Here is an 18,874-nt window from a genome sequence, read left to right on the forward strand (position 1 = left end):
CTGATGCGAGTGGTCACTCTGGGGCTGTACATATGCATGCCAGAGGGGTTTTTTGGTGTCTTTCTTTTTTTGGAGCATCTACCTTGAGGTTGAAGCTTATCTAAAGCAGCAGTAGAGCATATTTCTTGACCTCAGCCTCACCACTTGATGCATTTCCAGAAGCATCTGAGCTTTGTTGGGAAGTGAAATGTCTCCTCTGGAGCGTCACTGGTGCTGACAGTGAACCCGAGGACAGCGCCAGGTTTCACTCAGGTGGAAGATCTAGCACAGTGAAGACCCCAAACATGCCTGCGGAATGGCCGAGAAGAAAGGGAAGCCAACCCCAGGAATCTTCCAAGGGAATGAAGAGGATAAAGCCCCTGGATTCTGAGCTGTTAAGGGGGTGTTCATTTAGCTGCAGCATATCCTGGCCCCTGGAATTACTTTGTTGGTTGATTGTTGACTTTGTTAATTTTTATGGTCTTTCTGCCTCTCATCCTTGGCTTCTTATGTGTGTACCAGAAGATGGGCAGGGAAAATAAAAGAGAGAAGGAATAAGAGTACATTTGACTGCTTGATAGTAGCCTTGGCACTCAGCCTGGGAGGGGTAAAGCTTAAAATCGTTGGCTTTAATGAATGCCTTAAGTTAAGTTTGAGTTAGGATTTTTTTTTTTTTTGGTGGTGGTGCTGGGTACTGAACCCAGGGCCTTGTACATGGGAGGCAAGCACCCTATCGACTGAGCTGTATTCCCAGCGCACGGGATTGTTCTTGTCATCAGTTGTCCTTTGGTGCCATGGATTCTTGTGCATGGAGAAAAAATATTCTCCCACGATTTTGTGAACATGTGGGGCTGGAGTGGGTGGGGGAGCTGCCTCCTCTGCATCTTCTGCTTAATATGTATTTAAGCGCCAAATGCGAAGCAGTTTCATTTCTTTTCCCTTGCTAAGTGTCTTATTTCGCTTGGCCCTTTTGTTTCTATGTATATGTGTAATAAAGAATAATAAAGAATTTGGGCAGACAGAGGATTACGACCATAAGCTTTGTTACAAAAGTGCACCATTTTAGTGTTCTTGGTATATGTCCCACAAAGAAATTTATCATTTTATGTGTAATCTAAAATTTCCATAGGTGGTCATTTATCTATCTACAGAGCGATGTTTGTTAGGCTGTAGAAAGCATTATGCTATTATTAGGGCTTTCTTTTCTGGTTAAGTTCTTCTTTGATCTATTAAGGATTTCCTGGTAATTTCAGTAGTTTGGTAATTTATCGCTCATCTTGAAACAGGTATTGGTAATGTTAAGACGAAAACATTTATACAAGAGGAAATAAAAGTCAAGGAAGCAGATAATCGACCGATTTATCAGCCTTAGCAGACAATTTTTCTGATAACGACATGGTAGCCATGGTAAATTTACTTCTGATTGCTTGAGGGGACAGATTCTATATGCTTTTTGTAGCATGGAGGTACATGAAAGGGTGAAGGAGCAAGTAATCAATCCGTGGACTAACCAGTATCGTTTTGGTCTCTAGATTGGCCTTTTGGCAAATGGATTCAAGCTATAATTCGAACTGTCCCCTGGTCATTAATTTGCTACAACATATGTAAGGACGAGTATATGTTTATTTATTTTGTTTAGAGATTTCTGAGTAGCTCTAGAAGGCCTCTCTTGCTAATGTCTGTTTTTAATCTTTCATTTGAAAGAAATATGACTAAAATTTAGAGATAGGCGGAAAAACGTGTTAGTCCACTCACAGTTCTTCAACCTCAGGATTTGAGATCGAGGGGAAATAGGTCATTTTTGTACCATCATACCCAGCTTAGGCGAAGACGGCATTCCTAACCAAGGCTACGGTTGAGAATCTGGAGGTGAAAAGAATCCAGAGAAACATCTCAGGCCTTTGTCCAGATTTATGTGGCCTTTATGTGACTTTTAAATGGACTCAGGAGAGTCTTTCAGTTGTAGGGACCAAGGCAAATGCAGTGGTGTTTTTTTTTTCTTTTTTATCCCACATTTTAAATTAATGCATTATAGTTGTACATGTTCATACGTGAACATAATCTAACAATATAATTTGGCCAGTACCCTTTCCAGCACTTCCCTTCCCCCACCCCACCCAGCCTTTTATTTTACCATCTCCCTTTGAATTTCATGAGATCCATTCCCACCTTTCTTTTCCTTTTTCCTCTCTAGCTTCCATATAGGAGAGAAAACATATGACCCTTGACTTTATGAATTTGGGTGATTTCCCTTAACATAAGGATCTCAAGTTCTATCCATTTTGCTGCAAATGACTTAATGTCATTTTTTCTTTATGGCTGAATAAAACTTCATTGTGTATATGTACCTGTTTCTTTATCCATTCGTCCGTTGATGGACACCTAGGCTGGTTCTGTAGTTAGGCTATTGTGGATTGTGCTGTTGTAAACAAGGGTGTGCGTGTCAACCTGCTCTCTGCTGACTTCAATTCTCTAGGATAAATCTTGAAGAGTGGTACAGCTGGGTCTGACATAATACTTTGGAAGGCTCTCTCTCTGGCTGCTGGTTGAGGCCACCAGGGCAAGAAGGGGAGGTAAGGAGTCCAGTGGGAAGGCTACTGCTGTAGTCCAGGCCAGGGAAGGCAGAGATGTATACCAGGGGGTAGTGACTGAAATGGAGAAAAGTGGCCAGATTTGGGATGTATATCCAAGGTAGAAAACCAACAGAATCCATGAATGATTTAGAAGGGGAGTATAAGAGAAAGAGAAGGGTCAGGGGTGGCTGCAGGGTTTTGGGTCCAAGTTGTCGGAAGGAGGGAGGACTTGCCATTAAGCAAAAGCTTAATGGAGGAGCATGGCCAGTTCCGTGGCCATGGAGGATCTGGCCCTTTCTGTGAGAATACCAAATCTAGTTTAGACACAGTGGAACTCACTTTGAAGATACGGAGTGATGAGTTCATTTTCATTACCTTTTTTTAACAAAAAATCCTGGACGTTCAAAATAATGATTGGAAGACACAGCTATGCGTGGAAAACTGACCCTGACCCAGGAGTCCCCTCTGCTGTCTCAGCGTGTGTCTTCTCCCCTGACTTCCTCTCCCTTCCCAGGGCCCTCCCAGCACACAGCACCTTTCCCCCAGCTGGCCTGGTGACAGGAATCTGGGTGTCTTCTCCACCCTGGCAGTTTTAAATAACTAGCAGTTTTTGGATTTTCTTCCTGGCCACACTGACAGCCGTTGGGTGCCGCGGGCATCGATGTGTCCACACCGTGGTCTCCGAGTCTGTGTCCTGTGGAGCCGATTGCGGGCTGTGCGCTGACCTCCGTCAGTGGACTTGGAGTCCTGAAGACCCCACAATGTCCCTTAGTGGCAGGCAGACCTGGTGTGGGAAATGTGCTAAGGCGAACAAAGGGACAGTTTAAAAACTGGCAGGTAAAACCAGTCTGAATGTGGATAGATGTGTTTTATGCTTCACATCATAAAGTTGGATCAGAACGGCCCGCTATGCAGCAGAAGAGACCTTTATGAAGCATGATGGAGGTCACTGCTTTTGTCTTCCTGGTACCTCTCCCCTCGCCTTTCTTCTCTGACCCACATTGAGCCCATTGTAGAACCGCCCCCTGGCTTCGGTGATAGGCCCAGGCAGGGCAATGTGACCTCCAGCCCACCAATCAGAGGGGGAAAGACCTTTCTCCAGTGGAAAGTCATAGAGGGTGACAACCCGGAGCCTGTGGCAGCCAGGCTTTCAGTCTCCTGGGAAAAGTGGCCTGAGAGGGAGAAACTAGAGGCAAATGGTGCTTTTGACATCCTATCTGATCCCAGCTCCATTGTGCCCCTTCCATTGTTTGGTACAAGAAGTGAGAAAATTCCCTTTCTGCTTGGCGTAGTCCTGCCGGTCCACTGCCATTTGCCATCACAGAAGCCCTAGCACCTCTACTACAAGCAGGGCTTGAGCCAGAGCACAAGGTGACTAACTCACAGCCCGGCCTCAAGGCATTTATGATCTGTGGCTTGATTTCAAGTCCAGCAAGTACACTGAGATAATTGGTAAAGTCTACCTTTAAGGAATCAATAGGTCATGTGTTTCTAAAATGCGAAGAATTAAGGACCTAAGAATTTTTTCATTGAGGTCAGTTATTTATTTGGCATTCTTAATTCTTCACCTTTTAAAAATACACCACCTAATATTGGCGCTCTCCACCACCGAACAGCCTGTCCTTTCTGATAGTTTGCAGAGGAGCGAGCCTGTTTAGAAATGATTTCCCAGCATCTCCCATTTAAATCTTCATCTCTTGAGGTGCACTTCCGAAGCCCCCTGCACCGTTGGAATTAATCCTGTTGTGCTCACACACCTGTGCTCTGTTCCTTTGTCGTGGCACAAGCCCTTGTGAATAGAATGCTCTTGTGACCCTCGCCTCCCTGTGGATTATAAACTGTCAGGTCAGAGACTGTTGGGCATCTGAATCTCCCTGTTGCTGTGAACATCTCCCCGAACATAGCGTTCAGTAAGTGTTTGAATTATATCCATTATTAGCATTGATTTTGTCAATAACTTTTGTATACGGCTCTTTGAATATTACAAACCACCTTTTTTTTTTAATTAATCAAGTTGCCCTAAAGTGTACTTGTATGATTTGCGGCACATGTTACAGGTAATAATTGCTAATACTGGCCCACGTGTGTGGCCTTGAAAGCTAGCTGTAGACATTCAGCTGTAGTTGTGTATTAGGTAGGAAGGGAAGACTCGGAAGATTTTTAGATGAAAATGAGCCAGAAGGTTTGTTGGTAGGTGCCAGGTAAACACATCTGGTGGGTGGGGTGTTGGAGACGTTGACTGTTGATTATGAGTCCCAAGAGGTTTAGTCAGCCCTGAACTCTTTAAAACCTGCTGGCTAGATTCATGTGGACCCTGGTGGCAAGGGTGTGTAGATAGATTTAGAAAAGGCACTTTTAGGTCTCCATCTACCCTTGCTTCAACCTAAGCCAAAAGACCTGAAAATTAATAGGTGTCTCTTTCTTCTATATTCTTATTTCTCTCTCTCTCTTTTCTATGTTCTTATTTCTCTCTCTGCCCCGATCCTTCTGAGTGAGGATGCTTTGAGTTGAGTATTGCTCCAGTCAAATGCATCCAGTTAATACTGTCAACCAAGAAGGAAGTGAATGGCAAAGGAACTCTTCTCAGAGAATGTGGGGGTAACTGTGGATATTGGGTACCCACTTGCTGCTTGAGAACTGAATTATAAATAAATGTGCTAGGTAGTAGAATTTTGTTTTCCCCGATAGAAAAATATTCACGACATGGAAACAAAATTTCATTCAGTGTGTTTTCATTCTGCGATGGCACCATTTTTATTCTTAATTCTCCGAGTTGCTGATTTTTAAAGGGAAAATACACATGCGAAGATAGACTATTGTGTAAAACTCACAAGAAGCAGTGTGAACCCAACAGTCTGGAGACAGAGGTTGTTGTAAGATTAGCAATGGAAATAGCTTCTTTTTCTGAAGGTTAAAAATAATGTATTTACTAGAAGTTATTTGCATTGGCCACTTAGAGGCTTCCCGGGATGCCTTAGTTAAGAAAGCTGTGAAATCCACAGGAAGCACTTCCAGGACCTTTTGCTGCTCTGCGATTTCCTAGGAAGACTCCGTGCTGGTTGACAGACAGGAAAATGGAGGTGTCTTACTGCTGGGATTTCTCAGATGGCGGCAGAGAGAGGGGAAAGGCAAGGCTTGTGTGTCCTGAGGGTTGCTGTGTCCTGCAGCCTCGTCCTGGAGGTTGCAAGAGAGCTTCCTGGTGAGCTTCCCAAACAGAGCACCTGTTCCCAAGATGTGGCGTGAAAGGTGCAGGGTGCCCTGAGGGGTGCTCACAGCAGCTGTATCAGAGCATCCTCCAAGAACCCCTCCTCTGTGAAACGGAACATGAAAACAGAGAGGAGCCTGGCAGACAAAATAAATTCGTCAATATAAATAAACAATATTTCTGGGAGAAAAATCCTTGCAGTTTTGTGAACTGAAATCATATTGTTTGTACCTCTTCTGATTTTTCCTCTTCACAACCTTATTTATCCTACATTCATTTTTCTCTAAGCTTCCTGCACCTTTCATGTGACCTCATGGGATGCTGAATAATTTTAGATGTTTCCCCTCAAATTTCTGCTCTTGTTTTTTTTTTGAGTCCGCATGCTAAAATTCTTTGATGGTTTATTACTCGGATAACTTTAATTTTACAAAAAGCATCTTTGGAAAAGTGACTAGTAGAGTATTATGAGTTTAAAAATACACACACACACACACACACACATATATATATATATATTTTTTTTTTTCTCTATGTGTCCAAGTTTTCTGACAGTCCCGAGGAGTGTGCATCTCAGTGATTACATCTCAAAGAATGGAGGAATAGATGGTTGAGAAAAATGCAAGTATTTCCGGGGACATAAACCGCTCTGTGTAGGAGATGCTTTGGTTCCTTGCTTATTGGATTTGGGTTTGTGATTTGGCAAGGTTGGGAAAGTTGCCTGAACCGTAGATATTAGTTGTCTGTCTCATTCTAGAACATTCGATGTCCCCGAAGCTGCATCGACAACTTCTTCAGCTTTCGGCACACTCACTGCCTCAGCACGTTGGGAGGGGGACATGTGGCTCCCTGAGGGTATGGAGGGAGTTACGAAATTAAGCTTTGCCTTTGGGACTATGCCTGTAGATGTGCTAAATTCTTTAGGCAGTTGAAACAACTTGTGCCCACAGCAACAAAGAAGATGCCGCCAAAAGGGACTGGGAGGTTGGGGTCCTGGAATGGTGGGTCCTCACCTCTCCATGGCTTATCTCATGAGGGAGCCTGCATGCTGCCCTTATCCAGGAGAACCCCATGCTGACCTCTGACTCAAGAGTCTGGAAGGCTTGCTGGGTGGGAGGGCAGGGATGCTGCTCAGAGCTCTGTGCAAGTGGCCACAGGGAAGTCCCCTAGCAGGTTGGGTGACAAGTTTTGCCGAGAGCTCCTGGGCCAGGAGTACAAAGATTTTGGATTCTTGGTTCTGGCCTTAGTTCTTAGTGGCTATGTGGCTCTGATTTGATCAGTAAACTTTAGTGTATTTAACAGTCGGAGTAAAATGACAAAATCGGACGTGTGCTTGTAACTTTATGGTTCTCAAAACCTGACTTTATAGACCTTGTTAGCTGCCATTTACTGCACTGGTTCAGGGCCAGGCTTAACTCTCTGGATCTGACAAAAATATAATATAAAAATATTTAATTTGGAAGCATATATGTTCCCGTTCTTTTATTTCATGAGTATCCATAAAGATCAAAGAAGAATGATCAATTAATTCTTGCTGGAGTGATTTTTAAATCTTTTACTTCTTTTGCTATTTATAGTAGAATTCCCATTTGATTCTTTGGAAGGATGCTATATTTATCTGAAATCAAGAAAGGTGGTTTGCTAAAGAAACGTAAAATTAGCCCTGTTGTTAAAATTGATGTTGACTGCTGGATGTTTGGTGAAAAAGCATCCCTCCCAGGAGAAGCCATTGGGGAGCTGAGGAGTTTGGGGTCACCGCCAATTTCAGAAGAGATGAAAAATCTTGAAATCAAGTGGGCAGAGGGAAATGTGGCAAATCTCAAGGAACCAGGCTGGTTTTAACAGAGAAAATTCAATTTTATCTGCTTTTTCCCAGCAAATTCCATTTGATATTTTACATTTTCTTGATAACTTAATAAAGAATCTCAGGAAAGAGTTGCAGAACTTTAGCTTAGTGAAAGAGAATTTGTCATTTGTGACATTTCTTCTCTAAATAGCATGGGAAGATCAATGTATTAGCTTGTAGTTCATGCATTACTAGCTCTAGCTGTTTCTATTCTGAAAAGAAACAGCCTGTGATGTGGCAAAACCTGGCACAGTGAGGAATTTGGCTCAGTCCCGAAACATTCTTTGAACTCTGCCAGAGAAGCAGAAAATAAAGCACAATCCCTGTCCTCAAGGAGCACCATTGTAGGAAGGAAGCCAACAAGAGACAGATACTTTAAAGTGATATGAAATGTGAAAAAAAACTATAAACAGAAGAAGAGAATGTCAGCTGTGCATTCCAAATATGCACTCAGGGCACTTCCTGAGTGTCACCTGAGCTGAGCCCCGCCTTCCCTCACCTGGGTTCAGCCTCCTGCCTGGGTCTCCCTGTCCCACCCTGTACCTGCAACCTGTTCCCACACAGCAGCCAGGACTGTCCTTTGGCACTGTAAGTCCCCTCATCCCGCTTCTCCACCCAGCACCCTCTCTGGCTCCCAGTTTTGCCAAATGCAGAAGACTCACAGCTCACACTCGCGAGCGTGTCACTCACACGCTCGGTCCAGCACAGCTGCACACTCACACCCACTGCCCTCTGACCACCCCTCCCATTGCTTTGACCTTCCCTCACTCCATTTGGCTTCCTTGATGTTCCAGGGACCCATCAGGTATGTCCTTGGGGCTCTCACAGTGACTCTCCACGCGGAACACTCGTGCGTGGACAGCTGCTCTGAGTGTCACCGCCTCGGTGAAGCCCCACCCTGTCCACTCTGTTTAAAATTACAACTTGCGTCCATTCTTTGTATCCTGCTCTACGTTTTCTGTTTTGTTTTGTTTTTCTCAGTGCTTATCACCCCTCTGGCATACTATATGATTTATTATTTATTAACTTTGTTTAACATCTGTCTTCCTCCTCCACTGATACGTAAGCTCCAAGACAGCAGGGCCTTAGTTTTTGTTTAATGCTGTTCAATCTAGAATACAGTCTTGAACAGTCTAGAACAATGCCTGACATGCGACAAGTATCCCGCCATTATTGGTCGAATGAGTGAATGAAGGGATTAGGAGAGACCTGAGGGTTCTAGGGAGAACTGCAAGGAAGAAACCCTGGAGCTGGGTGTGGAAGGACATTCCAGATGGGATTTCATGAGCAAAGACAGAAACGCAGCTGAGCTCCCAAGAGCTCCTGGACTGGCAGAGTCCACCTAGCTGGGGGCTGTGGGAGGGCTGGTGGCGGGTCGATAAATTAATGAATAGGAAATATCTCAAGGGGATTCTTAGTAGGGTGAAGGAACACGCTGATCACTGCCTCAAGGACATGGCAAGCATGTTGGTGATTGAAATCTCAGACCTCAAGCAAGTAGCACCCAGAACGTGGGCATGCCGTGGTGGCAGGGCATCGGTAATGCGAATGGCGTTGGCTAATAAGATCTGGTTTTTATACAGTGCTCAACTGTTTGCAAAACATGGTCACATGCTTTTTAGGATGTAAGCTTCATAGAGTGAAGGGAGTCAGGCAAGTATTGTTAACATATTTGGATAAGCTTTTGAAAAAGTTACGTGCATCTTATATTGGAGGAAATGAAGCCTCAAAACCAGGTAAGTGACCTGCCTCTGAGGTCAGGAGTTAGAAAGTGAGGAAGCGAATTCCCACTGTCTTGTCTCAGGGCCAAAAGTTTCCCCAATCTACCAGGCTGCTCTTGAATTCTGACGCTCTACTGAAGATAGGGTGCTCGTTTTTTGCAAGGGTTCCGTTTTCTGTTTCCCCATTCATTCAAAATAGCCATTTGTGTTGTTTTGTTTCACCTGTCACTTCTTCACCAGATTGTTTTTTTTATCTTTTCTGCTTTTCCCAACCAACTTACCCTGAATAATTACTGGAAAAATGAATACAGGTGGTACGTGGGGTGTGTGTTCCTCTGCCGGTTCAGCATCATGCCTGTGCCTGATTCAGCTCCTGACTGCTCTTCGGGCCCTTTCTGACTTTCATTGGGTTCTTGGGTGGAAGGGAAGGGAAGGCTGGTCATCATCTCCATGTGCTGCCTTGAGACTAACTTGTTGCTCACTTTGGAAGTAAACCCGATCTTCTTAATTCCCCCAGATGTTAGTAGGCAGGAAGAGGCGGAGGGAGAACTCAGTGAAGGAGAGCACTGGTATGGAAACTCTTCCGAGACTCCGTCAGAAGCATCCTATGGAGAAGTCCAGGAGAACTATAAGCTGTCTCTGGAGGACCGGATCCAGGAGCAGTCCACTTCCCCCGACACCTCCTTGGGAAGTGCCACTCCCAGCAGCCACACGCTGGAGCTGGTGGCGCTCGATGGTGAGGTCCTGCGAGACTCACTGCAGTGCCAAGACCACCTCTCCCCCGGAGTGTCTTCTTTGTGTGAAGATGACCCCCCAGGTTCCAATAAACCCCTGAGCAGCAACTTAAGGAGGCTGCTGGAGGCTGGTTCCCTCAAACTCGAAGCCACAGCCACGGCCAATGGCCGAGTGGAGTCCCCTGTGAACATTGGCTCGAACCTCTCCTTTTCCCCACCGTCCCATCATGCCCAGCAGCTCAGCGTTCTGGCCAGGAAGTTGGCTGAGAAGCAGGAGCAGAATGACCAATACACTCCAAGTAACCGTTTTATATGGAATCAAGGTAAGTGGTTGCCAAACTCAACCACCACCTGCGGCTTGTCCCCGGATTCAGCCATCCTCAAGCTGAAAGCCGCAGCCAATGCTGTTCTGCAGGACAAATCTCTCACCAGGACGGAGGAGACCATGCGATTTGAGTCCTTTTCCTCCCCCTTTAGCTCCCAGTCTGCCAGTTCGACCTTGGCAGCTTTGTCCAAGAAGGTCAGTGAGAGAAGTTTGACTCCTGGTCAGGAGCACCCACCTCCGGCCAGCTCTTTCCTGTCCCTGGCTTCTATGACCTCCTCAGCGGCCCTTCTGAAAGAGGTAGCAGCAAGGGCTGCCGGCAGCCTCCTGGCTGAGAAGTCATCCCTGTTGCCCGAGGACCCTCTACCGCCACCGCCTTCTGAGAAGAAGCCAGAAAAAGTAACCCCGCCACCTCCACCGCCACCTCCACCACCCCCGCCGCCACCGCCACAGTCCTTGGAATTATTGTTACTCCCTGTTCCCAAGGGAAGAGTTTCCAAACCCTGCAGTTCAGGTATGGAATCTTTTCTTTTCTTTCCGTCATTGGGTAAGTCTTTGACTCTCAGCTGCGGGTCTGAGTTGGGGAAGGAATAAAAAAAAAAAAAAGCAGGAGCACAACAAATACTTTAAGTAAGCAGCGTAGTAAGTCTTTCATGTGTGTGTTGCACACAGACTTCACAAATAGCTTCGTTTTTGAGAGATAATGAATAATCTTAGAGACATACAGTACTCCCTCCTTTTCATACAGTTTTTTTTTTTTCCCTTACCAAGTTCAGGCTAGGTCCATACCAGATATATTTAATGGGGAAGATCAAAGCATCTTTGTCATGGAGTGCAAGGCATCACTGAACACAGAGGGAAAAAAAACCACTGCTTTTGAAATAGTGGGCAAGGGAGCGCCCTGCTGCCTCTGTACAAATGGACTTTTGTATAATCACTAACTACTCTGCCCTAATTTATCACAATATACACTTTTATGTTAGCATTTTTATTATTACCTTTTTTTTGGGGGTAGAATTTAAACCTTTTATTTATCCTATTCTATCATTTCTTGCCATTTAAGAACTCTTAAAAAAATAATGGTGAAACATAATCCAAGCATTTCTTGCAAATGCTTTATGTTGTTCAAATCCAATCCGAAGGAATGTGCATTGGAAAATCTGAATCGTGGGTTTTTCTAGGGGAGACCATCTTTCCGAAGGAGAGGTCACTGTCACATAGCGCCTTGGCATTCACAATTAATCATCCCAGGGAGAGATTTAGTCACTTGAGTTCTCACAATGGAAATGTCACTTTGTGTACTGCTATGCTTTAAAGCTGTGTGCATGATAAATACACGTTTCTGGGGATGGAAGTAGGGGTTTCGGATGTCTCCTAAGGGATATCCTGTCGGACCGGAACAGGAAGTGGGCTGCGTGTCTGCTCATTGGTATAAACACCACCACTGTGTGTGTCTGGCCGACTTTCAATTATTTGAGACAACATTGGTAGAGTGCTTGGGACGGCACATACTGGCCCGAATGATCACAACTAACATCAATTTGATGTATTCATGACAGACTTCCATTTAAATGGCTGACTGAGCTGTATGCCTAATTATAATTACTTTAAAACTATATAAACAGCAGAATAGAACTAAGACAATGGGTATCTGGGACTTGGATGACTCTATTGATGCAAACCATTCACTCCCGAGTTTCAGAAGTGTCCATAAAACCTGGAAATGTTTATCAATTCTGAGTTTCATTTCTTGTAACTTCTCACCTGCCATCTGGTGTAAGAAGGAGAAACATGGATACAGTCAGGAAACAAGAAGAGGAGAGGGAGCTGGGTAGTATTGCAGTGGAATACATCACTCTGGATTTATAGAAATTTTATTTAGAGTGGTGGAGAGAAGGAAGGCTCTGTGTATATTCTCTGATTCTACTCATTGCATAAATGTATGAATGCTCTTTGCAATACAATTTTGTCTGGGCATTAGTTACTCGGAAAAGCTTATACAAATTTAATAATAAACTTAGTTGACTAAAGGCTTGGAAAGAAGTAATAAAACCATGTCTCCTGAAGGCCAACTTACAGCAGCTTTGTTACTTTAAAGTGGTCTCTGGAATAGCCAGCAATGGCTGTGAAATGTAACTTTTTCACCCAAATGATTAGAAGCATGTAAAGAGGAGAAAGGGGTCACAAGCTTTTTGTTTGTTTGTTTTGTTGTAGGATATGCACCCGAGGGAAAAAAAATGTTTTCCCTTTTTAATTTAGATGCACTTAGCCCAGGCCAACATCTCCAAGGTCTTCTCAGCAGAATTTAACACGGGAGATCTTAGAAAGATCATTTTTTCCCCCTCTTCTTTTTACTGAATTGATTCTTTTGCTGAAATACTTAATATTTTAGTCAATGAATGTTCAAAATGTTCAAGTCAAAAGAAGAGGGAAAGGAACTCCTCAGATTTGGGCTGGATGACCCCTGCCAAGTGACCCCTGCCCAGCCCCCCATCCCTGTTTTCCCCATGCCTCTGTGCACACTCCAAGACCCCGTGAAACAACTCCATCCGTGGAGTAATTACATTAAAAAAGAACCTTTCATTTTTTAAAAAAACTCATTCAAGAGGAAAGATTAAAAACCACGAGGCCCTTGAAATTGTTCTGCGTCCATGTGGACACATCCTCAACCCAGGTTCTGCTTCTTTATTGGATGGACTGGCCCCAGGGAGCTCTTCAGTTAAGGTGAATGTCATTGCTTCTCAGCAGCCCAGCTTGATGGTGAGTTAAGGAGTCCATCGACTGATTTTATTTATCTTTTCACCATGAGAGACTTGATCCTTGTGATCACTGATTTTGCAGTCTGAGGAGTAGAAGGGAAAGGGGTAGATGGTTTTCTCCATCCCCGCATCTCCTGGCTCCCAGTCTCCACCCTGCCAGCGTCCACACTGTACTGTTGATCTCAGGACAACCTGGGAACTAGATTCCAACAGGACTCCGACTTTACCTAAGAAGCATTATGGGAGTATGGTTCAAAGAGAATTGAGTCAATGTGTGACATTTATCTTGTTAGCAAACAGACAGCCCTGTTTTTAAACATTTCTCATTAGTATTATTTTTTTCTCTGCATTTTAGAAAGAAATCTTAATTCAAAATAGGTGGGCTGACTTCTCATAGCAGGGAAAGAGTTTCTGTTGCCTAATGACTTAAATAAACAGATAATACGCTTTCCACCCTCACCCCCTCCCTGCTCCCTGCAAAGCCACAAAAGTAAACTACACACCCTCCTGATTTCAGTTTTTAATTTTTTAAAAGCTGTTTCCCAAAACGTTGCAAAAAGAGCATATAAAGTTGATTCTAGAGTTCCAAAGAGCTCAAAGAGCTGTGCGCCGGAGAAGATGATCCCGTCTTGAGTAATTTGGACACCAGCATTGCTTTGACCTTCTTTAGGTCGAGGGAAGTCCAAACCATTGAAAAAAAAAAAGTGTCTTTTAGGTCTGGCCTTATTCTTCTTTTTTGAACAGGATTTTGTTGTTGCCGAGTCATGGTGTATTTAATTCCTTAAGAGTCCACCACTCGGTAGCCTTTCCACCCCTCCACAGAGATGTGACACTGGAGCAGGAGGTTTCTTTCATGTGACCCTGCACCCCCAGCACATGCTACACTGCTTCTCTGAAAGGGGACACGATAGAGGGAAAATGATGTCTGTTTGCTATAAAGATAAATGTCACACATTGACTCAATTCTCTTTGAAGCTACTGTTCTGTGCAGCTAAGAATAAAATAAATGGGTTTTTATTTTCAAGACAAAGTTTCTTGTAGAAGGCCAACAAGAGTCCCAGATGCCAAGCTCCTAGTTAAAAGAAATACCAGGGAGAGTTTCAGAGAGAGGGTCTCCAGAACACCCCATGGTCCTGAATGAAATTGATATATACTTACACGCAACTTGGTCTCACACAGTAGAGAGCTGAAACTGTTTCCTGGGTCAATGCATAAGAGTGTTCCGGATTCTCTTTCCTTTCATATTTATGGGATGTTATTAAAATTATTGCAGGAGCATAGAAAGTTCAGAGCAGGAGATGACCTCTCCTGATATTTTCATCCACGCTTATTATAGCCTTAATCTGTGATTGATCACATATATGAACGTCAGGCAAATTCACTTTTTAACCAAGATTCAGAACTGTCACTAATCTCAGTGATATTCCCCTAAAGATTTAAACTTAGGCTGATTGTCAATATCAGACTTGTACCTTAGTTTTGTTGAATACTTGCTAGAGTATGCATTGATAATGGCAGTATGAATAACAGCAGGTACACCCATTGATATCCTTTGCTAACACGATTTTGCTTTTTGTTGACCTGAAATAGCATTTGAGATATACGCCCAAGAAATTTCACTAGAAGATGTATATTATTAGAAATAATGTTATTTCTATTCACTATAATACCCATGTATATTATTAGAAATAATATTACTTATATCCTTAATAATATCCATGCATATTGTTAGAGGGGAAGATAGGTTATCCTACACAGATGTGCACCAGTGGTGTTGAAAGTCTGAAGTGGAGATGGTAATGATGCATGGATTATGCACTTACAAGGTCAGCTGGCATCTTGAATTTCTGTGTGTGTGGCCAGGTCTGTATGCAGACTTGCAAATGCTCTTGACTTTCTGCAAATTGCCACATAACATTTACCCAGAGAAAGTTTGATTTCAGAGTCTATAGAACAATGACATTTGTTTAGAAAATACCTAAGCGACTAAAACTCTCCATGATTAACAATATTTTTTTAGTCCTATCAAAGTTTCTTTTTGTTGTTTTATGGACTTATATCTAGACAATAGGGTAGAACACCCAATTGGAAATGTAGAGATCGGCTCTAATCCTAGCCTTGCCACTAGGTCACTTGTAGAAAAATTTTAAACATACTACTGCGGTTTAGTTTCCTCATCTGTAAATTGGGCTGGTTTGGAATTATCTCTAAGATTCCTCTCCTCCTCCTCCTCCCCTTCCTCCTCCTCCTCCTTTTTTTTTTTAAACATACCTTGCATTTAGTTACTGCTTATTTCCTAACCTAATTGTCTATTAACTCAAAACAAACTTTTTTTTTTTCCTATTTTTGAATTGAAAGTTCCCTATCAAACTTCCCACAAGGTCGCCTCTGCTTTGGGCAGAACTTGTCCATGGCGGATAGTTGAGCACGTATCATGTCCTCTATTAAAGGTGTAGTCACACTGTCCATTATTAACATCAGCTTTTCCGAGTTCATTTCTGGAGATGTCTGAGGTGTGAGTACAGGACCCCCCTGCTCACCGTCCATCCATTCAGGCCAGGTGTTGGCCTGCTGTGTGAGAGGCATCAGCCCAGGGGCTACACTGGTCCACTGGGACTTCCTGGCACCTCCTGCACCTCTCCCTTCCACTCCCAGCCTGGGCTTTACTTGGCCCCCTCAGCCCAGCCCTTTCCATGTGGTCTCATCACAGCCAAGGACACTGACCAGGGGGAACCTGTGTCAGACCTGGCACTGTTAACGTTGCTGGAAATACAAAGGTAAGGTAAGGCCCTGCCCCAGCCACGGCCCTCTCCTCCTTCTTCCTCTGCCCTTCCATCTCTTCCATCTCTTTTATTTCTGCTGAGCTGAATTGGGCCATCAGGAGTTTGTCTCGGCTGAGTGAGACCCTCTCCTGGCAGCACAATGGACTCCCATTCCTTTATTACCATGGCGGGCCGGGCCTGGAGCTGCGTATTTTTTTATGTGCTGTCCGTTGTTTCAATTTGCATCTGTTCTGAGGATGAGTGTTCTGCTTTGGAGGGTACACCTAGAGTTTATAGTCATTGCTATCACTGCAACAATTGCCACTACCAAGAGCTTCCATTTACCATGTGACAGGCGTTTTATATACATCCATTATCTCTTTTATTCCAATAATATTATTGCCTATAAAGAGAACGGGTTTTATCCAAAGGAGCGAATTAGCAGCTCTCGCTCCCACTGGGTCTATTAGCATTTGGTGGAATTTAGTTTTGTTTGCACGGTTACTAACTAGTTAGTGATAGATTGGGAGAAGCTGTTTATCAGGCTGTTGTCAACTAGGTAAAATTACGAACATTTCAGTCCCATTGCTCCAAGAACGCATGGTTCATTGTGAGGAAGTGACCATATCTCCCTGAGCTCTAAATCAGAGTGAAAATTTATAGCTATCAGTTCCCTGAAAATAGTTTGGCCTAGGAAGTAGAACGCATTCCTGCTTCCTCCTGCTCCGAAGTAGTTAATGTCAGGTACACATGGAGGATGTCCTACTAAAATGTGACATTTCCTCCTTGAATAAATAAAAATGTAAATGTTACTAGGGGAGATTACTGGCCAAATTTGAAAATCAGTCTTTGTCTTCTATTGACTTTTGCCATTTAGCTTCTATTTTCTTTCTATGCTGCCGTGATCAGTTAGACCTTCCAGTTATAGGAGTGTAACTGTTTGGCCACATTTCTTGCATTTATTCTTATTGTGAGGATTCTAATTTTTCTCCCTGTCAACCCAAGGACACCATAATCTGTGCACAATTCATACATATTTTGATATTAATTAGGACTAAGGAAGCATAGCTCCAAAATGAAGTGGATTTATGTGAAATACTAATATGCAGGATTTAATGTAGTATACTCTATCATAACACTTGACATATAAAGTTGTTGATTAGGGTGGTGGCTGGGAAGGTGTCTGAGAGACTAGGAAGCACATTGGTCGTATTAGGCAAGGCAAGGTGGTAGGGGAACCCGCCATCTAGACATATTTGTTCTTCTAGTTCATGTCTTCTTATGGCTTTCCTCTGGTGTGCCATTCAATCTCTGACTAGTGGAGGACATCTCGTTTTTTTTGTTTTTTTTCCCCTCTCCTAGGTAGTTCTGTAAAATTAGGCAGGCTAGGGTTAGTGGGAAATACTTCCTGAAGTTGGGGACCAGGAGCAGCCTGTTTGTATCTCCTTCTCTTTGATGTCCTTCCAACCCCAAACTGGCATCACGGTCATTCTTTTCCCTCTGTTGAAGGACAGTTTTCTTACCTAGGGTCCTGATGCAGGCCTTTCTCTCAGATCTGTTGTTCAGCCGGGAGGCTTGTGACCAAGATGTCAGGATGGAGAAATAAAAATGAAGGGAAGAAAAAGAAAAGCCTACGGGGCAGAAGACGGATGGGCACTGTCGACTGAGAGCAAGGATTGCTTACCCCAGGCCTGCACAAGCGCATTTTCCCCCAGTGAAAGGGCACCTCAGTCCCCACCCCACCCCATTCAAGCAAGGAAGTACCCGCAGGGGACACATTGCAAGGAGCCGGACCATACAGGCCTGAAGGGCACAGGTTTAGTCACAGGATTCTTCAAATTGCTCCGTTAAACTAACCAATGTCGCCTGTACCCATCTCGGTAAAACTGCATTTCTTGAATTCCATAACTTTATTCCAGAATCTTCCAGGCTCCGTCCACTTCAAGTGGTCCTTTGCATGTAGAGTAGAAAGTCAATTGACTCAATAAGTAAAGAGTGAGATTATCTTAAAGTATACACTTGGGATGTTTCCTTTTAAAATTTAGAAAGTGATGTGTGCATTTAAAAATTCAAACAGCACAGAAGGATAGAAAGAGAAAAATGCAGGTTTCCACCCCAAACTGCCCTTTCATCCACGATCCTATCGCAGTAACTGCCAAGGGGTTTCTTGGGTGCACTTCCAAAAAATGTTCATGCAAATTCGTGGATGTCATTTTTTGTTTCATTTATTCATGCTGATTTTTCCACTCCCTCTTTGTTATTTTCTTTCCCAAATATTTCAAAGCAAGTCCCAGATACCATGTCCGTTTGCTTGTAAATACTTTCGTATTTTTATATCTCCAAAAGATAAGGACTTGGAAAAAATAACCATCTTGCCACTGTCACATGGAACGGGATCTACGGTGGCTGCATGGTATTACAGAACTCCAGGCAGTAATCAAGATTTCCTCCACAATCTCAAAAATGTCTTTTCTTAACCATTGCTTTGTTTAAATGGGATCCAGATAAATCTCCTACCTTTCCTTTGTCTTATATATTATCCCTTAAGACTTTTTAAAGTCCATAATCCCTTCCCTTTTTAAAATGCCATTTACATATTGAAGAAATTGGGTCATTTCCCCTGAGGAATTCCCACATTCTGGATTGGGCTGATTCCCTGGGTGGGTTTAACTTACTATTATTTTTTTTTAATATGTATTTCTGGTAAACTGATGATTAGAGGCTTAATTGATTTTTTTATAGGAATATTTCATTGATGGCCTATCAGGAGGCACACAGTGCCTGTCTCATTTCTAGTGATGCTGAATGTTGTTTGATCCACCCTTTATAATGTTCCCTGTCAGCCCGGTGGGGTGGCATACACGGCTATCCCACAGGAGGCTAAGACAGGAGGACCGCAAGTTCAAGACCAGCCCGGGCAACATAGCATTCACTTACCATCTCAAAATAAAAAATGAAAAGGTCTGGGGATGTGGT

General features: G+C 43.5%; 1 protein-coding gene across 7 annotated transcripts in view; it reads left to right on the plus strand.

The window, feature by feature from the left end:
* Znf827 (zinc finger protein 827) overlaps positions 1 to 18,874 on the plus strand; it is a 168,100-nt gene that overhangs the window by 20,085 nt on the left and 129,141 nt on the right. For all 7 annotated transcript variants that reach the window (XM_046458961.2, XM_046458964.2, XM_046458963.2 and 4 more), the window contains exon 2: positions 9,839 to 10,891. In XM_046458961.2, coding sequence (XP_046314917.1) covers positions 9,839 to 10,891 — 1,053 coding nt within the window. The remainder of the gene's footprint in view (positions 1 to 9,838; positions 10,892 to 18,874) is intronic.

The sequence above is a fragment of the Marmota monax genome, unplaced genomic scaffold (genome assembly GCF_021218885.2).
Source record: "Marmota monax isolate L192 unplaced genomic scaffold, Marmota_monax_Labrador192_F-V1.1 WCK01_AAM20220418_F8-fsc00002, whole genome shotgun sequence".
NCBI lineage: Eukaryota > Metazoa > Chordata > Mammalia > Rodentia > Sciuridae > Marmota > Marmota monax.